Source organism: Primulina tabacum, chromosome 4 (assembly GCF_025594145.1).
Source record: "Primulina tabacum isolate GXHZ01 chromosome 4, ASM2559414v2, whole genome shotgun sequence".
Taxonomy (NCBI): domain Eukaryota; kingdom Viridiplantae; phylum Streptophyta; class Magnoliopsida; order Lamiales; family Gesneriaceae; genus Primulina; species Primulina tabacum.
The window spans coordinates 49,559,632-49,586,998 of NC_134553.1; the positions used below are offsets into that span (position 1 = coordinate 49,559,632).

Below are 27,367 nucleotides of genomic sequence, written 5' to 3' on the forward strand. Positions count from 1 at the left end.
GTGTGTTTTTCTAAAGAAATAATCATCACACACAATCAGTCCAGGAGGAAAACCGACATTTTGCCCTTCAGATCGATTAAAAAAGAAAAGAAAACTGAAGGTTTCCAGTGCTGGAATTTATGTAATTTGTCCAGACATTACCAAGGGAGTAATGATGCATTAGGTTTTTTTTTTTTTTTTTTCCGAAACAAGTTTTGCGAAAAATGTGTATAAATTTTGTTCACAGAATTCGTCAATTAGCACTGTGCAAGAATGTGATTATATGATATCTGTCTTCATTGTGATAATTATAAACCGATTCCTTCTTTCTCTCCTAGTTGGTGATTTGGAAACTTAAATCCCCACTAAAACTAATCATACAATATTCAAATTAGCAAAGCAACAAAGTCAAGAAGTAGCATACGCGAGTAAAACCAAACATGAACAACGTTAAGAGAGACAGACTCATGTGGGTGAGGCAATGTTAAGCAGATGCGGAGGAGGGGAACATTTCCGCCCTCCCTCCGGACATTCTTTCAGCCATCAATCCCCGTTCACCTGAAAAACAAACAAAAATTATAATTCCTTTTCTTTCTAGCAAAGAGAGAACTCGTAATTCCTTAACTGATACTAAAACTGAACATGCAGATTTCTTTAAATATTCAAATTCAATGTATTATATACATTATTAGACCAAGTAACATTTCGGAAAAAATCATTTCAAACAATTAGTAGTTATAAGATAGACTGAATGCTTCACAAAGTATTACTGGAGCAATGACATAGCAAATCACAAGGAACATCAAAAACAAAAATGGAAGAAATTAAGATACTGATGAAGAATACATATAATATAGGAAGATATATTTAAGAAACAAAAAAAGACATCATAGAGATGAAAATTGATTACTCTGATAGGCATAGCCCGGACCTGAGGTGACGTCCAAGAGGCGACGACCCATCAGGCTCGATTTTGAGAGGAGTAAAAAAAATTATTATTTAGCAATAAAAGGATTAGACTTGCGAATTCAATGCAATTTGTACAACCACTGACACTTACAAAGAAAAAAGTGAAGAAATTTTCTGAATTTTGATTAATACTCATTATTTATCTTTTATATTTAAGTATATACTCAACACGCTTAGTTTTTGAAAACTATCATTAATTAAAAATAATAAATTAAATACGACAGACACAATTTTTTAAGATCGACTCCGTACACTCAAGACTCAAAATCTCAGACACGGCTTTACTGATAGGCTCTTGCTAAATTAAATGTACAGTAAGAATACGGACAGATACATCCATATAAAAACCAACAGAATGTTGAAGCTCACATACCAGTGCGAACTCTAATTACGTCTGATACTGGAACCACTGCACCCACAATCAATAACACAATTTGAAAATTAAGCAATTGTGCACCATGGGAGTTGGAAAAAGAGGCAGAACGATGACCACTTTCACTTTTCTATGAAATTGATGGGTAGAAACTAGGTAGATACTTGCAGAAGATTAAACAACCCACAAGCAATCTCTCATGATCCCCTCTCTTTTAAAGCTAAATAGACACAACCACACGAGGCCAGCCAAAATACAAAAATATGGAAATTATATCATGATTTTTTCAAATAGACATTATGTACGCTCTAAAATCACTGAAGCATGGAAGACACAAATAGAAAAAGGAAAAATCATACGATCAAATTTGTAACATCGATTAATTTGAATCACACATCAGTATGCATCAATAGAACCCCACATTGTTCAATTAAAGACGAAAAAAACCACATCTAACGAACTATTTCTTGTACTCAGTTTAAGCTCGTAAAAGTTTAGTTCACGGGAACTCTAATTTCCTAATTTGAATGAATATCTTTTCATAAGGATAAAGCTAAGGTAAGCCTAAGCTATAAACAAAATTAAAGTACTCACCTATTTTACTTCTCAGTAAAAAGCCATAAATGAGTGCTCTTGAAAAAGATATATAGAAGTGACAAATAAGTAGCATCATTTATAGCGAGAAACTGTGACTAAAAACGAAGAATAAAGGAGAATAACAAAAAATTCTTTAGTCTATTGTAGCGATAATATATTATGAGATATAGCACAAAACATATAAGTGAAACATCCACAAGGAAACTGCCGCATAATGGCAGGGGCCTCAAGTTTGTGAAAAAAGGTTACACTAACCAAAACAAGTTTATCAATTGAGTCATTGACAACAGAGGTAATTTCTTATCTTACAGAAAATCTTGCCATCACCAATCTCTCCTGTCCTAGCCTCCTCCATTATCTTTTCAATTACCGCTTCAACCTAAGCAATCAGGAGGAGTCATTATTAGAATGAACAAACTAGTATATCATCCATGCGATGCACAATGTGTTATTATGTAATTAATGATTAATTTTAGTAAATATGAGCGTTTGAATAGTTATTTAAATTTTTGATATAATGTAATCAATATATTTAAATACTACTATAAAAAATTATTATAACAAAAATGTTTATACCATTGAGATAACGCTCAAAGGAAGATAACAATCTACTACCGTCATTTTTCTGTTTAACAATTCAAAACTTTAAAATTTTTGTAACCTCATAAACTAACAACATACTTAAACCAATTAAATTTATAAATTACAAAAAAATGAATACATTTGATTAAAGTAGACAAATCATTTGTCGTCGCCTATGTTAAATCCCTATCATTAAAAATAGGCTTCATCATTAAATCTTATACAATCTTAAATATAAATATAAATAATATGAAATATAAATTAATAATATTAGTAACAATTAGAATTACATATCTAATTATATTTATCATAAAAATATAATATAAGTTAATTAAAGAAAGACCGGTAAAAATAATTTTTTTAAAAATATAAAAAAATTTAATGACAATAAATAAGTTACTGAAACAAAAATAAGCTAAAATAATAATGATAATAATAAACAGAAGATAGTCACGGAAACAATTATGTGACACGAGAATAATATCATTCCCAACGATAATAAAATACATATTATTATTAATATTATAAAAAACAACACCAACGACAAAAAATAAAAAAGTTAGTATAATTATCTATTGCTATTTATCTTTTTAAAGGTATAATTCATGCAAAAACCGAGTCGTCTGCTATCAAATTTTTTTGGGAATCTGTTTTCAAGATTTACATACATTAAAGTGTAAATTTAACACCTGTGCACGTAGAATACTATGTAGGCTTATTTCCATACATATTTTTGGAAATTAGATAGTATTCACTTTTAGAGTTGTAAACCATTCTCTCTCATATCCAACATATATGATTTCTTCATTCAATATGAGATCTTTTTGCTTCTAATATGGTATCAGAGTGCTAACGGAGTGGTGTGATTATGATTTTTTTCAATGGCGAAGGGAAATGAAGTGCCTACTCAAGCTTCAACCAGTCAGAGTAATCAAGTCAATTTTGAAGACTCGAGTAGTCCTTTTACCTCCCAAATGGAAATCATCCCGGTCTTGAATTGGTTTCTCATCAGCTTACTTGATCTAATTACAATACGTGTAGTTGAGCTGTAACGGTGGCGTTAACTGCCAAAAACACACAAGACTTTGTTGATCGCACAATTGATCAAGCAACATCTCGTGATTTCCTGTATGAGGAGCTTAGATGCACTGCAATAGCATGGTAATTTCATGGATTTTGAATTCGGTTTCCCGAAACATTGCAAATAGCCTAATGTATATACCTATGGCTTGTGAGATGTGGATCGATTTGCGAGATCAATTTCATAAGAACAATTCTCCACAAAATTTTCAAATTAAGAAGCTATTAACTGTTTTGCATCAAGGTTTGACGGATGTAAGTGTCTATTACACTCGATTGAGGACATTTTGGGATGAACTAAAGCATTCTTAGCCTATGAGTGTGTGTACATGTGGATCTATGAAATAGTGGATGCATTTGTTAAGGCTCTACTCTTGTGTCTCACCGAACAAAATTTTCACCTTGAGTTGTTAAATCAGTTTTTCTTGGTTATCCATCACGCTAAAAAGGTTATAAATTACTAGATTTTGACAATAATGAGGTTTACATATCAAGGAATGAGGTATTCCATGAAATATCTTTCCTTTCAAAGAAAATCCACTCCATTCGACTATTCGAGCAATAATGATACATTTTCTAAGTGTTTTTCCAGCTTATAAAATTTCAGTCCCAAATGCAATTGATTCATCCCATGATGGCGCCTTTGTGTGTCCAAAATCTGTAGATCACAGAGTGCACATATAAAGCCTGCTTGCTTACGTGACTATCAGTGTTATGCCATTAATTCTATGCTCAAATCTTCTACTGCACATTCACTTACCACAATCCTAAGCTCTAACAAATTGTCTAATTCATATAAAGCCTTTGTTCATCATGTTTTCTCTGTTTTAAACCACAACATTACTCTCAAGTTGCCGCAATACCTAAGTGGCAACAGGTCATCACAGAGGAGTTGCGAGCTTTGGAAAGGAATGTACGTGGAGTACTGTGTCTTTGCCACCGGGAGAGACACCAATGGGATGTAAATGGGTTTATAAAGGTAAACATTTGGTTATTTGGAACATTGCATCATTATAAGCACAACCAGTAGCTAATGGTTATACACAACAAGAATCAACAAAATCTTAATTGAAAGCAATTTTGCAGCCGGGGGAGACTACAATGGGATGTAAATCAGTAAATGGGTTTATAAAGCTAAACTTTTGGCTGATGCAACATTGCATCGTTATAAGCACAACCAGTAGCTAACGGTTATACACAACAAGAAGGGTTGGATTATTAGCATAAATATAGTTAGTTTGGTTATTACTGAGTCAAATGTTAGTGGGTCTCTGTAGCTAATTCTTAGTTAGTCTCAGATTTTTTTCTTTGTTTGTTAGGAATTTGTTAAGAGAATCAAGCAACGTGCATCTCCTTGTATGCCTATAAAAGGTAGAGAAATTCCACCCAACGAATTATCCCAAATAAAGTTGTTTTCTCTCCACTTATTTTGCATCGTGCCACTTTTATTTTTCAATATTGTGGTATCAAGAGCCAGGCAATTGCTGGCTACAAACTTATTTTCTTTAAATTTTTATTGGCAAGATGAGCGATCTTCAAGTTCTTGGTGACACCAAGAAGCTCAACAATCAAAGTTACAATATTTGGTCTACCTATACGATGTCTTACATGCAAGGCCAAGACTTGAAGGAGGTTGTCAACGGAAGAGAAGTTACGCAACCAGAAGCAGAGGATGCACATGGTACATTGAGAAAGTGCAAGATAAAAGCAGACAAGACAATGTTTTAAGACTATGGTCGAAGAAGATGTATTAGAGCATATTAAGGATGCCATAACTCCCAAAGAAGCTTGGGATTCGCCACTCTATTCTCCAAGAAAAATGATGTGAGAACCCGAATTTCCAGCATTTCCAGCATTCCAGCAGCAATGCAAAATTCCAGCAGAAGCTAATATTTCAGAAGCTGGTATTTTTCCAGCAGATTAGAATCCAGCAGCAGACAACAGATAAAATCCAGCAGCAGCACGAAATTCCAGCAGACAGTTACTAATTCAGCCCATGACTTGTAACTGAAGCATTTAACACGGAATAAAGATTGTTAATGGCAGATTATGGCCATTAATTGGGAGGCTAAGAGTCAGAATTTTGCCTATATATAACACCCTCAAACCTCTGAATTGGTGTTACACAAATCTTGAGTTATCACTTGAAATATTTGAGATAAGAGAGTGCTTATTTTCGGGCAGTAGAAACCAGTAGCGAGAGCAAGCCTATTTCCAGACTTCAACCGAAACTCTCCAGCAAATTAGTGTAAGTGGGCTTATGTATAAGTATCTTGAATCCAGTTTGATGATTTATGTTTTAAAGCAAAGTTTCTGTATGATCGATTTCTGATATCTGAATTTTGAAGCACTGAAACCTAGTGAACTAATGGTAGGAATATATATTCTGAACATTACTGATTACTGATTACTGGCCTCACCCCTTAGAGGAGAGAACATATAGGGGACTGATATCAGTTTAGCCATGAAATTCACGAACGTGATGCGTGCTTGCTTGTTAAACTTCTGATTTCTGATTACTGAATACTGATTACTGAATACTGAATATTGATTTCTGATTTCTGTTATGAAAATAAGAATTTCTGTATATTATTCGTATTACTGTTTCTGTATGAAACTGATTTCGAAAACTGGGAGTTATTCCCGCCCCCGCTTACTGAGTGACAATCATATCACTCACCCACCAAACCCATCTCATATAAGAGCGAGGAAGAGTTGTTAGAAGAAGAGGAGCAACTTCAGTTTTTGGGCTGGTGATGAAGATCGTTGTTCGTAGTTCTGATTTATATTTTATATTGCGCTGCATATGTTCAGACATCGTATTTTCTGGTTTTACATTTCCGCTGTAAAACATTTGTATCAGACAACGATTATTATGAATAAAAGACTGGTTTCTGAATTTTGTACTTCTGAGGCTTGTTGTTTTCGAATGTAAATTTGAGAGCAACGTCGGTGTCAACCAACCCCCGTCCCGGGGCGTGACATTGAAGTGGTATCAGAGCAAAACCGGGTTTCATAATCTGGGGAGGAGGAACTAGAAATAATAAGTTCTGATAGACTTCTGAAAATAAGTTCTGAAAGTTACCGAGATAGACTACTGAAAATAAGTTACGGTAATAGACTACTGAAAAATAAGCTACTGTAATAGACTACTGAAATGAGTAGAAAAAAAAATAAAAAATTCAGTAGGCCAAAAATCAGTAGACCAAAACCAGTAGCCCGAAATCAGAACCAGTAGATCTGAATGCAGAAGATTGGGTCAGTAGACTCGGAATGCAGCAGACTGGTTCTAACAGTGCTGGAAAAGCAGCAGACTGATTGCAGTAGTATCAGAGTTGCAGTAGATAGGGAATTATGAGACATAAAATTTTTGAGCTATTTCTTCGATTAAATGCATAGACAGTACTGATTTTGTTCATTCCAGTATTCGTCTATAACTTGACCTGTGTTTTTGAGATCACTTCTGAACATTCTCTTCCATGTTTTGGATGTAGGAAATGGCTGACCAGAGTAGCTACATTAAAAGCTTAGAGAGGAAGTTAGAGAAACTAAAAGAACACAACTACTGCCTAGAGCTGGACAAAGATGAATTAGAGCGTCGAGCAGAACACTTGAGAGGTGATGTTCAACGTTATGCTCATTATCTGCATGAAGCAGAAGAGAGGAGTCAGGCTACAAGAAGAGTTTGAAACCTCCCAAGAGACTGTGGCAGAATTCATCGAGTTACGTGATACACTAGTTGAGAAGATCCAAATACTCAAGGATCAAAATCACCAACTCGTGTACCAGCATAATCAGTATAGTGAACAGACTGATGCACAGATTCATGAGTTGCAAAGTACTGTTGAAGTTCTTAGTGACCAGAATGCGGTTCTGCATGGTCATATTGAACACCTACAAGCGATAATAGCCAACCAAGACGAACCTGAGGAGGATCAAGAAGAAGAAGAAGAAATCGAAGAGGATCCTATGGATTTGGGATTAGGAGAAGTGATAGATTAGAACATCAGTAGTGGTTTTCTTTGTAATATCATTTGTTCCTCGCAATTCTGTTTTCAATTTCGATGTTTCGTTGTAATTGCATTTTCTTGGGAAATCAATAAAAATTTATTTCTATCCATTGGTTTCATATTTAATTTTTGGAGCAATTACTCAATCATTTTGCTTCCTTTGTTTAGTCTCTATTCTGCCATCAACCTTAGAACTTTCATAATTGTAGGAAATGGACGGAAGACCAGCGAGAAACAACCGCAACCCTCGTTACAACAACCGTAACAACAACCGTAATGATGAAGATGCATAACAACCCCCACAGCAACCACTAGCTGTTGGCCTCAGTCAAGTGGACTTGATGGCTATAGCCACGATTGTGGCAACCACGCTACAAGGGTTGGTCAACCCTAATGCTAATCAGCCACCGCCACCACCTCCAGCTCAGAATGGGACGAAACAGCATTATGAGGCTCTCCGAAGAGCAAAAGTCCCAAACTTCGATGGAAGCTCCGATCCTGAGGTTGGACAGAATTGGATGAAAGAGGTGGAGAATCTTCGACTACTTGAGGTTCCACAAGGGATTAAGGTAGATGTGATTACACCTTTTCTTGTGGATAAAGCAGCCAAATAGTGGGAAGGAGTATCACCAGCTATGGTAAGGGCGGGACCTATCACTTGGCAAAGGTTCCGAGAGGCATTTCTGAAGCAGTACTTCCCGACAGCAGTTCGAGTGCAGAAGCTGTCAGAATTTGAAAGCTTGATTCAAGAACCAAACATGACAGTGGTGGAGTATTCGTCTACGTTCCATTCATTGGGAACTTACTCCCCAACCATCATGGGAGACGAGGCCTTGAAGATGCATCGCTTCAAGAAGGGATTGAACAGCCGTATTCAATCTGCTCTTGCCGTTATCGAGCCCAACAGTTTTGATGAATTGATGGGAGCCGCCATCAGGGCTGAGAATGACATCAAGAGGCGTGAAGGTGAGAACAAACTCAAACGTCCTCAGTCAAGTCAATACCATCTAGGCCAACAATTCAAGAGGCCTAGGTTTTCAAGCAATCAATTCACCAGTACTCCAGCTAAAGGAACCACTTCTTCTCCATCAAGCAAAGAAGGAGTCAAGTGCCAAAATTGTGGATTCAATCACACTGGTGAATGCCGCAAGAATTCTGGAGCTTGTTTCCGTTGTGGAAAGATGGGCCACCGCATTGCTCAATGCCCTTTTCCGGATCCAAGGGATGGTCCAACAGGAGGAACAACTCCAAACAAGCCTAAGGAGAACAAGCCAAATGCTCGAGTCTATGCTATCACTCAAGAAGAGGCCGACAACTCAAATGATGTCGTAGCCTGGTACCATTCTAATCAATAATATACCTGCTTATGTGTTATTTGGTTGTGGTGCTACGCATTCATTCATGTCTAAGAGATTTGCCAAGAAGTTAGAAGCTAAGCATGATAACTTATAAGAACCATATAGAGTAGCAACTCCCGCAAATCGAATTTTAGAAACTCGTACTCTATATCGGGATATTGATGTTCTCATAGATAATCAGAATTTCAAGGCAAACCTGATTCAACTAAACATGAGGGAATTCGACGTAATTCTTGGAATGGATTGGTTAGCCAAGAATCATGCTTTAGTAGACTGTCATGGAAAGACGGTAACTATCCAAGCTCCACGCCAAGAGAAACTTTTATTTCATGGCAAGACAAAAGAACGAAAGACTCTTCTTTCTGCTTCTCAAACTTGGAAAGCCATGAAAATTGGAGAAGAAGTTTACCTAGCTATGTTAAGCGAGGTAAAGAAAGAAACCACACTTACGCTAGAAGAGATTCCGGTAGTACAAGAGTTTCCGGATGTATTTCCTGAAGAACTCCCTAGCGAACTTCCCGACCGCGAAGTGGAATTTGAGATTAATTTAGTGCCCAATGCTACACCCATCTCAAAAGCACCATACCGAATGGCTCCGGCAGAGTTGAAAGAACTCAAAGAGCAACTACAAGAATTGTTGGATAAGAAGCAAATCCGACCAAGCGCATCTCCGTGGGGAGCTCCTGTCCTATTTGTAAAGAAGAAGGACGGAAGCATGAGAATGTGTATTGATTACAGAAAACTGAATAAGATCAATATCAAAAACATGTATCCGCTTCCAAGAATAGATGACTTGTTTGACCAACTCAAGGGAGCTACGGTCTTTTCCAAGCTCGACTTAAGGTCAGGCTACCACCAACTCAAGGTCAAGACGTACGATATTCCGAAGACAGCCTTCTGAACAAGGTATGGACATTATGAGTTCATGGTAATGCCGTTCGGATTGACAAATGCTCCGGCAGTATTCATGGATCTCATGAATAGGGTGTTTAAACCATTTTTTGACAAGTTTGTTGTGGTATTCATCGATGACATTCTAGTGTATTCATCAAGTGAAGAAGACCACAAAGAATATCTTCGTCTCACCCTCCAGACGCTGAGAGAAAAAGAACTATACGCCAAGTTCAAGAAATGCGAATTTTGGCTAGAGAGCGTCACATTCTTGGGACACATAATATCAGCAGCAGGAGTATCTGTGGACCCTAAGAAAGTAGAGGCAATCTCAGATTGGCCTAGACCAAAGAATGTGACAGAAATTCGAAGCTTCTTGGGACTAGCAGGCTATTGTCGAAAATTTGTTGAAGGATTCTCTTCAATAGCCATACCCCTCACTAAGCTCACGCAGAAGAACTCTAAGTTTCAATGGAGTGAAAAATGTGAGCAAAGCTTCGAGACTTTGAAGAAGAAGCTTACATCCACACCAGTGCTGGTATTACCTATGGAAGGTAAGGACTACATCGTCTACAGTGATGCATCTAAAGAAGGTTTAGGATGTGTACTCATGCAAGAGAGAAGGGTGATAGCATACGCGTCAAGACAGTTGAAGCCGTATGAACAGAACTACCCAACGCACGACCTCGAACTAGCTGCAGTGGTATTCGCACTAAAAATTTGGAGACATTATCTTTATGGAGCCAAATATGAGGTTTTCACTGATCATCAAAGTCTCAAATATTTGTTCACTCAAAAGGAACTAAATATGAGACAAAGACGATGGATCGAACTCATGAAGGATTACGACTTGACGATAAGCTACCATCCAGGCAAAGCCAACAAGGTAGCAGATGCTTTAAGTCGAAAGAATATGAGTAAGGTGATCCTGACATCACTTTCAGCACAACCATGTCTTCAAGAGATAATCAAGATGAGTCAAGATAGAGATTCCGCTTTGATGAAATTGAAAGAGCAAACTAAAGAAGGGAAATCACCAGATTTTGAGATCAATAACAAATGAATCTTGTGGATGAAAGGACGATTGTGTGTACCAGACATCGATAACCTTCGACAGGAAGTAATGTCTGAAGCACATAAGTCAAAATTTTCAGTTCATCCTGGCAATACCAAGATGTATAGAGATTTGAAGAAAAATTTCTGGTGAATGGAATGAAGAAAGACGTGGCAATGTTTGTTTCCAAGTGTCACGTGTGCCAGCAAGTCAAGGCAAAACACCAAAGACCTGGAGGACTTCTTCAACCATTAGAAATCCCGGAATGAAAATGGGAACATATTTCCATGGATTTTGTAGCTGGTTTACCCAAGTCAAAACAAGGTCATGATGGAATATGGGTAATCGTAGATAGACTCACAAAATCTGCACATTTCTTACCTGTCCGCATGAATTATAATTTGGACAAGCTAGCCACATTGTACATGAATGAGATCGTGCGATTACATGGAGTACCAGCTAGCATACTATCAGACAGAGATCCTAGATTTACATCTCGATTTTGGAAGAGCTTTCAACAAGCTATGGGGACTAAGGTTACTCTTAGTACGGCATATCACCCTCAGACCGATGGCCAAACAGAGAGGACAATTCAAACTCTAGAAGATATGCTGAGAGCATTTGCTCTAGATTTCAGTGGTAATTGGAGCGAACATCTGCCCTTAATTGAGTTTGCGTACAATAATAGTTACCACAGCAGTATTGAAATGGCACTATACGAAGCTCTGTATGGACGAAAGTGTCGATCGCCACTATATTGGGATGAGGTAGGGGAAAAAGCCATTGTTGGACCCGAAATGATCCAAGAAACAGTGGATAAAGTTGCTGTGATCAAGGAGAGATTAAAATCTGCACAAGATCGACAGAAAAGCTGGGCTGACCTTAAAAGAAGACCCGTAGAATTCGAAGTTGGAGAGAAGGCACATGTGAAAGTGTCACCCATGAAGGGTGTTATCCGATTCAATAAGGCTGGGAAACTGAATCCTAGATTACGTCGGACCATTTGAAATCCTCGAGAAAGTGGGAACACTTGCTTATAGATTAGCACTTCCACCCGACATGTCAAGAACTCAGAATGTATTCTACGTTTCGCAGCTGAGGAGATATATTTCCGATCCTAGTCATATTCTTGAAGCTGGACCACTGTTGGTTGAGGGAAATTTAAACGAAGAGCTGAAATATGAAGAGATTCCGATTCGAATTGTGGATAACAAAGACCAAGTACTGAGAAGACGAACTATTCCATATGTCAAAGTACAATGGTCCAATCACACCGAAAGAGAAGCTACTTGGGAGTTGGAAGAAAATATGCGAGAACAATACCCTTACCTCTTTGAGGATCATGTATAGCCAAGTTTCGAGGACGAAACTTTTCATAAGGAGGGAGGGATGTGAGAACCCGAATTTCCAGCATTTCCAGCATTCCAGCAGCAATGCAAAATTCCAGCAGAAGCAAATATTTCAGAAGCTGGTATTTTTCCAGCAGATTAGAATCCAGCAGCAGACAACAGATAAAATCCAGCAGCAGCAGCAGCAGCACGAAATTCCAGCAGACAGTTACTAATTCAGCACATGACTTGTAACTGAAGCATTTAACACGGAATAAAGATTGTTAATGGCAGATTATGGCCATTAATTGGGAGGCTAACAGTCAGAATTTTGCCTATATATATAACACCCTCAAACCTCTGAATTGGTGTTACACAAATCTTGAGTTATCACTTGAAATATTTGAGATAAGAGAGTGCTTATTTTCGGGCAATAGAAACCAGTAGCGAGAGCAAGCCTATTTCCAGACTTCAACCGAAACTCTCCAGCAAATTACTGTAAGTGGGCTTATGTATAAGTATCTTGAATCCAATTTGATGATTTAAGTTTTAAAGCAAAGTTTCTGTATGATCGATTTCTGATATCTGAATTTTGAAGCACTGAAACCCAGTGAACTAATGGTAGGAATATATATTCTGAACATTACTGATTACTAATTACTGATTACTGGCATCACCCCTTAGAGGAGAGAACATATAGGGGACTGATATCAGTTTAGCCATGAAATTCACGAACGTGCTCAGTGCTTGCTTGTTAAACTTCTGATTTCTGATTACTGAATACTGATTACTGATTACTGAATATTGAATACTGATTTCTGTTATGAAAATAAGAATTTCTGTATATTATTCGTATTACTGTTTCTGTATGAAAATGATTTCGAAAACTGGGAGTTATTCCCGCCCCCGCTTACTGAGTGACAATCATATCACTCAACCACCAAACCCATCTCAGATAAGAGCGAGGAAGAGTTGCTAGAAGAAGAGGAGCAATTTCAGTTTTGGGGCTGGTGATGAAGATCGTTGTTCGTAGTTCTGATTTATATTTTATATTCCGCTGCATCTGTTCAGACATCGTATTTTCTGGTTTTACATTTCCACTGTAAAACATTTGTATCAGACAACGATTATTATGAATAAAAGACTGATTTCTGAATTTTGTACTTCTGAGGCTTGTTGTTTTCGAATGTAAATTTGAGAGCAACGCCGGTGTCAACCAACCCCCGTCCCGGGGCGTGACAAATGACACGAGGCTTCAACTTCTTGAGAGTTAATTTTTGTCGGTAGCGCAACGCGACATGGCAATCTTTCAGTACTTCCACAAGGTGAAGACTTTATGCCGGGAAATTTCCGAGTTGGACCCAAGAGATTCTATTGGAGAAACCAGGATGAAAAGAATAATTATCCACGGTTTGAGACCTTAATACAGGGGCTTTGTTGCTGCAATACAAGGATGGAAAAATCAACAATCACTTGTTGAGTTTGAAAATTTGTTTGCTGGACAAGAAGCACTGGCTAAGCAAATGAGAGGAGTTCTGCCCCGGTAAACACAAAGGGAACTCCAATCAACACACAATTGGTTGGTCTAAAAAGAATACTGACAAGGTAAAAGATAATCAAGGCAAAGGAAGTACTAGTTCATGGGGAGCTTCGAAAAATCTCAGCTATGGCAATAAGTTTGAAGCGACGTGCTACAATTGCGGAGAGAAAGGTCATATGGTGAAAACTTCTCCTTTGAAGAAAAATTTGGTGGAGAGTAATGCTGCTGCTTCCAAAAGTGAAGATGAATGGGATGGAGAGGCATTATATGCTGCACAGGAAGAGGAGCTGGCTCTCACGACAACTTTGGAACATATTGATTATGAAAAAGATTGCATTGTTGACTCTGGATGTTCAAATCATATGACAGTTGATGAAGACAAATTGCAAAATTTGTCAGAATATGAAGGAAGCCGAGTGGAGGTGATAGCCAACAATCAAAGTTCCATAGCTCACATCGGTAATACGACAGTCTCTCCTCAAAATAGTGCAAATGAGGTCCCACTTCAAAATGTCTACCACATTTCAGGTATGACAAAAAACCTCATATCAGTATCACAATTAACATCTACAACTCATTGTGTATTGTTTGGTCCACAAGATGTAAAGGTCTACCATAACCTTGAGATTATAGATGAGCTGGTGATGAATGGACGAATATTTTATTTTTATGTGATGTCTGCAGAAACTGCATTGGTAAAGAAAACAAGAAAGAACGAGACAACATATTTATGGCACACGCGGCTAAGTCGTGTTAGTTACTTTAAGCTAAATGAGATGATGAAAAGATCAATGGTGAAGGGGTTGACCAAACTTGAAGCAAAAACAAACACAATATGCACAGGATGTCAATATGGAAAAGCTCGTCAATTGTCAAATGAAGATTCCAAATTTAAAGTGAAGGAACCATTAGAATTAATTCACTCAGATGTGTTTGGACCCATCAAGCAGGCCTCTACTGGTGGGATGAAATTCATGGTAACTTGTATGGATGATTTTTCCAGGTACTTGTGGGTATATGTCATGAAGGAAAATCTGAAACTTTTTCAAAGTTTAAAGAATTCAAGAAAGTGGCCGAAACAGAAATTGGTAAAAGAATTCATTGTTTCCGCACCAATAATGGTGGTGAATTTACTTCACATGAGTTCTGCGATTTTCTTCGAGAATGTCAAATATATCATCAATTCACATGTCTGATCACTCCGCAGCAAAACGGAGTACCATACAGGAAGAATAGGCACCTGGCTGAAGTATGTCGAAGTATGCTTCATGCAAGGAATATTGCCAAGCGGTTTTGGGCAGAGGCAGTGAGGACTGCATCATTTGTAATCAATATCTTCCTCAACAAAGGTTAAGTTTTCATTCATCTTTTGAATTACTGTGGAAAATGAAGCCTATTAGCTATTTTCAAGTGTGGTTGTGTTCACTATGTTTTTATACCTGATCATTTACGTATCAAAATGGACAAGAAGGAAGTTAAGTGTATTTTTGTAGAATGACAATCAAAGAAAAGGGTGGAGGTGTTGTAATCCTACAACTGGAAAGTGCTATACATCTCGAAATGTGGTGTTTGATGAAGCGTCTTCGTGGTGGCTGTTAGAAAATGACATGCGAGCAGATTCAAATGTCATTAAAGGTGATTTTCAATCTTCCCAAATCCAACTGGGCTTAGATAAAAATGATGATACAGATTTTGGTGATGATTTCCAAGAAGCCATAACACAAAGTCCTTGGAGGACAGGTATGTATGAAAAACTAATCATAGAAGGCGAATCTCGTGGAGTAGAAACATCATCTTCTCTCAGGAGATCAACAAGATTCAGAAGGCCAAATGCTAAATATGCCAATGCTGCCATAATAGAAGAAGCTAATAAAAAAGAACCGGAGACATTTGATGAAGCGTTTCAGAATCTGAAATGGCAAAAAGCAATGGACGAGGAGATTGTTGCATTAAGAGGAAATCAAACTTGAGAGTTCATACCAAAGCCTAAAGATGTCAAGCCTATTTCTTGCAAATGAGTATAAAATAAAACGTCGCTCAGCAAGTTCAATTGAGAGGCACAAGACTCGTCTTGTTGCTCGAGGTTTTTCTCAACAATATGGATTAGACTATGATGAAACATTTAGTCCAGTTGCAAAGTTTACAAATGCTCGGCTTTTACTTGGACTTGCAGCCAATCAAGTTTGGAACTTATGGCAAATGGATGTGAAAAATGCGTTTTTACATGGCGAATTGGATTTAGAGATCTACATGAATCAACCTTTGGGTTTCCAGAGTCAAGTTCATCCCAAATATGTGTGTAACCTACAAAAGGTGCTTTATGGGTTAAAGAAAACTCCAAGGGTTTGGTACGGTAAGATTGCCAAATTTCTAATTCATAATGGTTATTCAATGACATCTGCAGATTCTAGTTTGTTTGTCAAAAATAATGGAAGGCAGCTAACTATTGTGCTAGTATATATGGATGATCTAATCATAACAGGAAATTGTGAAGACGAAATTCTTCAAACAAAGAAGAATTTATCAGTTCGTTTTCAAATGAACGAAATGAACGAACTTGGACAACTCAAACACTCCTCGGTCTAGAAATTGATGGTAATCAAGATGGAATATTTCTCTGTCAGCAAAATATTTAAGAGAATTATTGAAGAAATTTGGGATGTTTGAGTGCAATTTTTTTTAATATAAGAAACGATATTTTATTAAATTTGGTGTCTTGTATAAGAAAGATGGAAATTGCAAGTTGGTTGGTTAATGTGACGCCAATTATGGAGGTGACCATGATACTCGACGCTCAACTACATGGTATGTTTTTATGCTCGGATTAGGACCAATTTCTTGGTCTAGCAAAAGACAACCCACTGTGTCTTTATCAACAACGGAAGCAGAGTATTGAGTTGCAGCTTTGGCAGCTCAAGAGAGCACTTGGCTTATGCAATTGTTGAAGGATTTGTGTCAACCAACAGATTGTGCGATTCCTCTGTATCGTGAAAACCAGTCGGCGATACATTTGGCAGAGAATCCAATATTTCACGCAAGAACTAAACACGTGTAGGTGCACTATCATTTTATCATGGAAAAACTTATGCAAGAGGAAATTGTTTTGAAGCATATTAACACAGAAAATCAATTTGCAGACTTATTCACCAAAGGCTTGAGAGTGGCACAAGTTCGAAAGCTTCCGCCAGCAGCTTGGGATAATAGAAAGAAAGGGAGCTGGTGCTGAGGGGGAATGTTAAAATACAACACCAGCACATGTCGGTTAATGAATAAATTTATTTATTTAATTGTTAAGTTTAAGTAATAGTTAGTTTGGTTATTACTGAGTAAAACGTTAGTGGGTCAAAGTTTGTAGCTAATTCTCAGTTAGTCTCTGATTATTTTCTTAGTTCGTTAGGAATTTGTTGAGAAAATCAAGCAACGTGCTTCTCCTTGTATTGCTATAAAAGGTAGAGCAATTCTACCAAATGGATTATCCCAAATAAAGCTGTTTTTTCTTCACTTATTTTGCATCGTGCAGCTTTTATGTTTCAACATGAATTATCTTGAAACATTTTCCCCGGGTGAAAAATTGCTTTCGGTTAAGATTTTGTTGGCTCTAAGTGCGACATATAACTGGGCATTGATACAACATTACAACTCAATGTGAATGATACATTTTTACATGGTGATTTGAACGAGGAGGTATACATGTCATTGCCTTCAATATTGTGGAAAAAGAGAGATTTTACCACAAAATGCCGTTGTAAATCACGCTAGTCTATGTATGGCCTTAAACAGACATCTAGGCAATGGTTTTCGAAATTTTCATAATGGTTTCTTTCAATATCAGGTTGATAATTCATTGTTCATTTGTCCTCATGGTCTTTTTTCTTGCCTTGTTAGTGTATGTAGATGACAATGGAGTGGCTAGAAATGATACTAAGGAGGCAGAGGTGAGAGGAGTTAAAAGTTTTCCTTCACACTCAGTTTGCTCTATATGATTTGGGAATCTGAAGTATTTATTGAGCATCGAGTTTGCTTGTTCGTCGCGAGGTATCTCTATTTCTCAACATCATTATGCATTTCAGTTTTTTTTTTTGATAGGAAACAATACTTTTATATAATAATAATGGTCGTGTTACATAAAAAGCGGATGAGCAATCCGCGAATTCAAAGAAACTAATACACTATCGCATTATGCACTTCAGTTACTTACTGATGCGGGATTCCTTGGCTGTAAGCCATGATCCGCTCTTATGGATGTTAACTTGAAGCTTCGTCAAGATGATGGTGAGCCACTTTCAGATCCTTCTATGTACAGGAGGTTGATTGAGAGATTATTATATCTTACAATTACTCGTCCTCACTTGTCTTATTTGGTGAACAAGCTAAGTCAGTTCGTTTCCAAGCCACATACCCAATATTTGAAGGCTGCACATTCTATGCTTCAATATATCAAAGGCACAGTTGGTCAAGGGTTGTTCTATAGTTCTTCGTCGGAGACTGAATTATTTCTCAGACTCTGGCTGTGCGTCTTGCTTGGATACATGGAGGTCCATCAGTGGTTTTGGTGTTTTTCTTGTTTCCTCCATGGTTTCATGGAAACCGAAGAAGCAAACATAATGTCTAGATCTTCTACTGAGGCCGAATATCGATCCATGGCAAACGCTACTTGTTAAGTGGTGTTCGTAGTATCTTTCTTAAAGGACTGTTATTCACATTACTTCTAATTCAGTGTTCATGAATGAAAGTAGCAGATAGAACTTGATTGTTATCTTGTTAGGGAAAAGTTGCTAGCTCGAGTCATCAAAATTCATCATGTTTTCTCAAGTAATCAACTAGCTGATTTGTTTACCAAACCTTTGCATCCTGCTTGGTTACGAATTTTATTACCCAAGATGAGTGCGCACAACATTCGCTCCACATCTTGAGGAGTATTAGAATGAATAAATGTATTCTATGTGTACATGTACGATGACGTGTCTATAACACACGTGAACATAGAACACTATATAAGCTTATTTCCATACATATTTTTGTAATTAGATTTCACTTTTAGAGTTGTAAACCGCTCTCTCTCTTATTCAATAGATATGGTTTCTTCATTCAATATGAGATCTTTTTGCTTCTAACAGCGATTTAAATTAAGCTTCATATAGATAAATAACAGATGATTAAAGTTTATATAAATTGTAAATTGAAATAAAGAAATAAATTTATTAAACCTTCTCCAACTGAAGATACCTGATCTTTGCTAACAACAATCTCCATCTTAACTTTTGCAACAAAATTATCTTCACAAAATTCAGAGCCTAGAGATGGGAAAATATTAGAAGGTTGAGAAATTTAGAGTAACAAACAATACAAAAGCGATAGGATGTAAAAGCATATATTCGGTGTGTGGCATGTGCAACCATTCAATATACACACACACTTCTAATCGAATGTAAGAATAGCATGCCTCATTCAGGACTGAGACGTGATCCATCTCCAACACAAGTACATGGGAAGCAACAATAACAACAATAAAATCCTAACAATATAATTTACCTGCCTGCCTCTCAGTTGAGCCACCTTGAGCTCCAAAACCTCGAACATCAGAAACCGTAACACCACGAATACCCATTTTCAATAGTGCCTTCATTCAAAATTCAGGAGCAATACTTAGGAAAACAAATAAATTTCGATCAACAAAGCAATGACTGACATTGTAAGCTAAGTAAAATTCTTACAGAAGACACCTGTGGGATCCTCCAAGGTCTGAATCCAAAGTTTACCAAAAGATCATGGTGCAATGATGATCAAAAGAGTAGAAAGCAGATAATCTTGATAAGGAATAGAAACATACAGAAGCAACGCTCAAAAAATTATCAAGAACAATGAAGTAGGCTACTGCTTCACGAAAAGAAATAAATAGACCTTAGAATTGCCTCGACTTTATAAAATTGGGCATCAGGGACGTCATCTGCGGAGCAAACACCATTGGACAAACAGTCGGTGACAAAGAAATAAATAAAATATTTAAAAGTTATAGAAAAAGTAGGAACCTGCGGCAATATGGGCTCTGATAATATGATGCATAGAAGGAGAATTATGACGGCGCTTGAGAGAGAGAGTGAGAGTGAGAGTGGGCTGAATAAGGCAAAATGGTTGCCTGAGAATGGGAGTGGGAGCTACTGAGATGCCCGGAAGGAGAGTAGAGTGAAGATAGTTTAAGGTGGCGCTGAATTGGGTAGCCATCGCACTCTGGGACAGCCGAGTGAGCAACAGGATTTTTTGTTTGTGATTCACTCACTCTGATTACCAATTATATCCCTCCCATCAGCACACGAAAATATTAAAATTCTAATGATTAATAGTTCCTACAAAACTATGAAATTTTATATAATGATATATTCATGGTTTTTTATTTAATATTTATATACATGTACTTATAAAATCATATTCATTTTTTGAGGCTGGGAAAGAATCAAAGTGAATTTGATACTTGGGCGTTTACCAAATTTTTTCTTAGTGGCTTTCGCAAACATGGAGGTTATTGGTTTCCAGCCTATATACCATCTTCAACTCATACTAAGCTAAGAAAAGGAAAAATTTAAATTTCAGAATAATAATGAATATAAGGTTCTTATTGGAACTTTTACAAAATATAAAAAGATTTATTAAAGATATACCAAAAAAATTAAACAGAGGATTTTACCGAGGTCCCATAGAAACATAAATTCATAAAAATCATCCATAAACGTCATCTCTCGGCAAAGCAGGCTGAAGGGCTACAACATGAATTTATTATTTCCTGGATAAACTTGAACCTTGTGTTTACCATTTCTTGGTTCATCTTTTTACCTTATGTTCTAACCAACCAACCCTTATATTACATTAAATTCTAAAATTTAAATAGATCTTTTATTATCTCATTTTAATTCCAAGTCACAAATAAATATAGATCATGTCATAGTAAGATAATAATTTAGCACGAATACTTTAGCCTGTCATTCAGGCTAATCTTATGAAATATAAAAATTTAAAACAGTAAATAAAAACAGAAAATAAAACAATAATAAACTTACAGAATTGTGTTCGGAATTTGAAACTTTTATTGATAAACTTAAGAAGAGTTGTTTACAAGAGAGAATAGAGGGGGGCAAACTCGACCGTGTCCTCTAAGAACACAGATTAAACCTATAAATAGATAGAAGAGCCGGACATGAAACCTCGGATTCCAACTAAAAATATAAACAGTACAGTGCTTTATTAAAGCAACTAGTAACATCGTTACAAAATTCAAAAATTCAAAAGGTCTACAGTGATATGCCACCCACTTTTGTCACGATATATCATGCTGTGATATTCCACCAACTCTGAATAGTGAAATTCTACTTCCAACAATTTTAATCATCTTTAATATTGTCCTTTATGGAATTCTTCAAATTTTAAAAAATATCATTTATTTGAGAGAATTGAGGAATATCATCTTCTGGATCTTGTGCATCTTGCATCTGCATGAGATGAATGAATTGATTTTCGCTGGATTCAGACGCCATAGATTTATCCGATTTTGAATCAAAACATCCAATATTCTGAAAAAATCCTTCTTCATTTCTTCAATATAAACTTCAATCATTTTTTCTTTTGAATAAATATCAAAATATTTCTAAGTGAGAATTTTAAATGAACTCATAGAGGCTTTCTCCCTTTCTTGTTGATTATGAAATTCTTTCTGATATAACGAAATTTTCTCCTCCATTTGATGAATAGTGTCATAACCATAATTCTTTCCAGTTTCTGGATCATCTCGCAATAATTTGTCCCAAAATTTAGTGGAACTAACTTGCCATATGCAAGGGATACCTTCATCAGTGTATCCAAATTCTGGTTGTCATTTCCAGATCCATGGTATTCCAAATTCATGAAGAATAAACATAAAGTTTTGCCATCTATCCAATGTTCAGAAAATGATTTTTTAATAATTGGAAAAATATTTAACCAAGTATTCATAGGTTTTATAAAAACCTCTGGCAAAATCTTTGCAGATGGACCGAATATCTTCCACCAGATTAAAAATCAATTTGGAACAGATTGATGAAAAACATTTTCACAAATCTTTAGAAACCATGTATGTTTCTTCTTTTCATTTTCATATAGTAGAGTTTTGTTAAAACTTTCAATATAATCCCAAAAATTGAATTTAAAACTCATTTTATGATTTTCAGAATAAAATTCTTTTTCAACCAATGGAGATATACCTCATTCTTCAATAGATATTATCTTTTTGATAATGAACTTAGAGAAGTTATAACTTTCTTTTGTTGGGTATTACTGAAAAAGTGAGTTATATCAACACTTGTTGTAGATAAAAAAAGATTTTCATAAAATCCTCTTTGTTTGTAAGAACCATATACATATGATGTATTGGTTAAGTATCTTTCCATGATAGTCCATGGAGTTTTCTCCCATTGAGTATCTTTTTCTTCTATAAGAAGAATTAATTCATGATGTTTTGTCTCTGTATATAGAGCAGAATCATTATCAGCTTCTTTCATGATATTAGCATATGATGCTGGAGCTTGAGAATATGTATTATTTCGCTGCTTTTGTTTCAAGAATTCTTGAAATTCATTATATAACTCATTATTCTGCTCAGTATTACTGATTGAACTAGATAAGTTTTGGGCTATTAGTCTCTGCTTACCATGGTGTGCTATAATATTAGGGGGTTTTCCCCTACCACCTCGTCCTCTATAAGAGGACTCTCCTCTGCCTCGAGAATTCATATCTGTAAATAAAGATATTAAGATAAATATTCTCGAGTTAAGAAATCAGGTAGATGATTATCTTTTCCTTTTTTATAAATGATTTCAAAATCAAAAGGGGCTAAATGGGCCTGCCATCTTGCAAACATTTGCTTAGAAACATTATGTTTAAAATCTTTATTAAACATAAATTTTGCAGATTTGCAATCATTTTTATAATAAACTTTTGATTATATAAATCCTCAGAGAGGTCAATTGTAGAGCCCAAAATCAGTACACGTAAAACCCATGCATTTATTTAATTGTTAAATCATTTATTTAAGTTTAAATTGATTTCTTAGCGATGCATGATTTATTCAAATGCATTATTTTAAATTAATTATGCTTATGTGATGCACGTTACATGTTTTCTTAACGTTTCATGTTTCAGACGATTATTCGATGCGGGATTGAGGAAAAGAGACTGGTGATGATTGTTGGCACTTTTAAAATGTGGTATTTTATTTTAAGTTAAGAATGAGGCATTTTAAATGATTTATTAAGTTTTAGCATTTTTAAAGCCTAATTTAATTATTAGATGATTTTAATATTTTAAAACTTTTAAAGTTTAGCAATGATGCATTTTATTTTAAATTAGATGACTTTGTTTTATTGGTGGGAATTAACATTTTTATTAGCATTTTTAATTTTGTAATTTAATTTTTATATGAGGTTATTAATATAGGAATAGTGGGTTAGAATTTTAATTAGTTGATAATTATTAATTAAACAAATTCTACCCCCTAATTTATTAAATACACTCACACACACTTTTTCACACACACTTTTTCACACACACTCACACATTTACCTTTGAAGGAGAGTAAGGTTATTGAGTTCTCATTTTCAGCAGCCTCCATATCACCATTCCCCTACAGATTCTGAGATTTCACGTTGGTTTATTGGAAAAAAATAGTGCCACGTTTGTCCCGGATCGTCTCTCGCATCCTTCCCGCTTCGGTGTCGTCGTTTCGATAACGTTAATTATCAAAAGGAATATATATTCTTTCGTTCTTGCATTGATCTTGTCATAATAATGATTTTTATGTTTATTGTATGAAAAACATGTGTATGTTATGAAGAAGTTTGAACAAATATGGTTGGATCACTTTTGAAACTGTTTTTGTATCTCAAAACACGAATTTGCTGTCATTTTAATTACTGCGATTTTTCGATCGGTTTTCTGAAAAAACTTTCAACATATAAAACGTAGAACTTTTCGATATCTTCGATTTGACAGTAAATACGAAATATTTGGATAAAAATGATGATCGTTTTCGTGGGACTGCTCAAACTGCGTTTTCTGAAAATGCGTTCTTAATGTGTTCTTGAAGTTTTATTGTTGCAAGCTTCATTGGGAACCGCCTGGCTTGTGCTACTGCATTTATATATGTTATGGGATGTATTTAGTTGTTATTTGGTGGTTCTTTTGGGTCGAGAATGGCTTGGGATGTAATAGAAGTCGTAGGAAGCTAAATGATGTCGAATTACGGGTTATTGTTGTATTGAAGTTCTTGTCGATGCTTGGGGACCTTTGGTGTGTTTGTACGGGTTTGAATCAATGTAATAGCATCCTAGGATGAGTCTCGAGGTGTTAGTTCATGGTCCCTAGGTTTGGATTGGAAGAATGAATCAATAAGTTAATGAATTTTCGCGAGTTTGCAAATCCAGAGTGTATCCGAACCCTTTCCTGGACCCCAGCACGGAGTTCGTGTCCATTTTTCCTTCAAAATGTGATTTTTCAGTATCTACACGGACCCCGACACGAAGTCCGTGTCCCTTTAAAAAAATTTTTTTAATTTTTTTTTGGATTGTTTCGGGGTTTTATGTTATGATTTAGTTACAATGATTAAATGAGTCAAGTCCCGAGAGATTTAGAATGTTTTGTCATTTTTGGGTGTGAGCATGACTATACGTCTAAGTTATGCAAGATAAGGATTCGAATTCATGTTAGTATGGGCAGCAGTGGCCCCATGCGGGATTTAACGAATCCCTCAACGCCAAGTAAGTATGTTCGACGTGCAAAAGAAAATATTTTAAGTTTTTGAGGTATGCTAAATTTCTTGTGACCAAATTATGAATGGGTTTGGAAGTCAGTGAACGTGGTCGATGACCTCTATACCCCGGTAAAGTATGACCGAGTTTAGATCAGGATTGGAAAGCGGTAAAGTATGATCAGAGACCAATCCACCCGTTAAATTATGTATGTGGTAGTGGACTTTTCCTGCCAGCCTAGTACTGTGGTTTAGTCTGATCAGACATATTTATGTGTGGGTCACTTGCTTTAAAACATATCTTTACGCAGAATGATGTTATGTATGCTCAAGTATGCATGATGCAAGTATGTTTAATAAAATTCTTATGATGATGGCACGTCTACGTTTATGCTACTATGTTCATGTTTCAAGTACGTTTATGCTATTACGTTCAAGTTTCAAGTATGTACGTCTTATTTTAAAGGTGCATGTGGGTTTATTATGTATTACTTGTTATTTCTAGTTTATGCATGTTGAGTCTTTAGACTCACTAGACTTGATCGATGCAGGTGAGGATGAATTTGAGGAGACGAGAGGTGAGGACCAGTGAGCTGGCTTGGACTGAACGGGAGGATAAACCCGAGGACCGCCCATGTTTTTAATTTTTTATGCAATGCTTCAACTACTCTAATTTTATATTTTGGTTTATGATGTTTAAACAAGTATTTTTCTCTAGAAAACTTTATATGTGATCTATCTTATTGCAAATACTTTTGGTTGGACAGTTTATTTATGATCACAATTTGAAAGTTTATTTTATATTTAAGAAAATTTTTATTTTTCTGCAAATTTCATGTAGTTCAAAATACGGTACGTTACAATTAGTATCAGAGCGGTGTTCTTGTAAAAGGTTATGTCTACTGCCAATTGCGAGAAGCTCATGAAGCCACACCTCAAGTCTGTAAGTTTTAAGGTTTTGAATTATTCCATGTATTAAGCATTAAGTCATGATTTCAGCATGTCCATGTTTCAAGTTCAAATTACGTGCATCTTATGCTATTAATATTATATTCATGCACATTGGGTTTACGTGTTGGGTAAATTGTTGGATCAGTATGCCTCCTAGACGCATGATTAACCGGGAAGAAAGGAATGAGGACAGAGAGGCTCGAAAGGAGGGGAGAGACGCTCCTCCTCCTCCACCGCCAGATATGCAGGCACAGATGCTTGCAGGAATGACTCAGTTCTTCGCACAATTTGCGGAGAATCAGGCTGCAATGGATACAGGGGCGAGGCCCAGACTAGAGGCTATGTACGAAAGGTTTAGGAGGATGGATCCTAAGGATTTCTCGGGGACTACTGACCCGATGATAGCTGAAGGATGGATTAAGTCTATTGAGGTGATTTTCGCTTTCATGGAGCTGTAGGATGCAGACAGAGTTAGGTGTCCCACCTTTTTTTGACAAGGGACGTCAAGCTATGGTGAGAAAGTTCATCTGTGTCGGTTAATTTGCAGACTTTGACTTGAAACGATTTCAAGGAGGTCTTTTACTCCAAATACTTCACTGAGGAAGTACGCTCGAGATTGATTAGGGAGTTCATGACGCTGCGACAGGGAGACAACAGCGCGGCAAACTTCGTCAGGAAGTTCGGAAGGGGGTGTCACATTGTGCCCCTGATAGCTAATGATGCCCAGGGGAAGCTGAGGTATTTCATGGATGGTTTGTGGTCGATCTTGTGCTATAATGTCAGGGTTGCTGGTCCTACTACTTATGCCGTTGCCGTATCTAGAGCCTTGGCGGCAGAGCATGACCAAAGGGATATCGAGAGTGATATGCAGTGAAAGAGACCCTATCAGGCACCTCAGCAGCAGCAGCAGAGAACCCAGTTTAAGAGGCCTTTCCAGGGACAGCAGGGGAAGAGGCCATTTCAAGGACCGCCGAAAGGCAAGGGTCCTATTCCTCAACAGAAGGCTCCTCAGAGGCCCGAAGTGCAATCGCCAGCATCCGAGACAGTGTTTATATGGATCGGGCAAGTGCTTCAAGTTCGGAGCCAGCGATCATATGTTGAAGGACTGCCCACAGTGGAGGCATCCGACCCAGGGTAGAGTGTTCGCCATGCAGGAAGAGGAGGCGAACCCAGACACGACTCTGCTGACTGGTAACAAATTTAATTCAGCACCGCATTATTCTTGCTATGCATGTTTTGAATTTGATTTTGGGATTATTAGTGTGCTAGTTAGTAATTCTAGTGACTGGGTGTAAAGATTTCTACTGTGATTGAGGTTAAGATTAAAATTTTGGGAATATAAGTTGTGTGTTGTGCTAACATCTCTCAGGAAATATTTTCATAAAGAGAGTAGCCACGAAGGCCTTAATAGATTCAGAGGCCACTCACTCTTTTATCTCGGATACGTTCGCTAGCCATTTGGACATCAAGTCTCTTGGGATCGACGTGAGTTACTCAGTGACAGTCCCATCAGGGGAAGAACTATCAGCTACTAGCGTGGTCAGAGACATCGATCTCGAGCTGCAAGGCCACCTAGTGTATGCCGATCTAATCGTGTTGCCGATGCCAGAATTTGATATCATCTTGGGAATGGACTGGCTGACGAAGAACAGAGTTCTCATTGACTTTCAGAAAAGGTCAGTATTGGTAAGACCTTTGGGCATGAAGCAGTTTGTCTTTGAGCCAGCTAGATGGAAGAGTTTACCTCGCATGATCTCTTACATGCAAGCGCGGAGATTATGCACAAGGGTTGTCAGGCTTTCTTGGCCAGTATTGTGTCTGCACCTGACGTAGCCACTCCGTCATTATCTGATGTACCAGTAGTCAGAGATTTTCCTGACGTCTTTC

At 36.9% G+C, this 27,367-nt stretch overlaps 1 protein-coding gene across 1 annotated transcript; it reads right to left on the minus strand.

Annotated features, from left to right (window-relative positions):
• Nucleotides 1-228: 228 nt before the first annotated feature.
• LOC142543735 (uncharacterized) lies at nt 229-20,042 on the minus strand. The gene is made up of 8 exons (XM_075651146.1): nt 19,791-20,042; nt 19,663-19,708; nt 19,476-19,503; nt 19,294-19,381; nt 18,988-19,055; nt 2,228-2,297; nt 1,322-1,357; nt 229-537 (listed from the first exon to the last, which is right to left on the minus strand). The coding sequence occupies exons 1-8, from the start codon at nt 19,981-19,983 to the stop codon at nt 464-466; spliced, it is 603 nt and encodes a 200-aa protein (XP_075507261.1). The 5' UTR covers nt 19,984-20,042; the 3' UTR covers nt 229-463.
• Between the last annotated feature and the right edge of the window lie 7,325 nt (nt 20,043-27,367).

Bases quoted from the DNA above. Each gene is read 5' to 3' on its own strand.
- LOC142543735 (XM_075651146.1), bottom strand. From the start codon at position 19,983: ATGGCTACCCAATTCAGCGCCACCTTAAACTATCTTCACTCTACTCTC. The intron at 19,056-19,293 runs GTAAATTATATT...TCCCATCTCTAG, and splicing joins CTCAACTGAGAGGCAGGCAG to GCTCTGAATTTTGTGAAGAT. The intron at 2,298-18,987 runs GTATCTTCAGTT...CTGATTGCTTAG, and splicing joins TTGTTGTTAGCAAAGATCAG to GTTGAAGCGGTAATTGAAAA.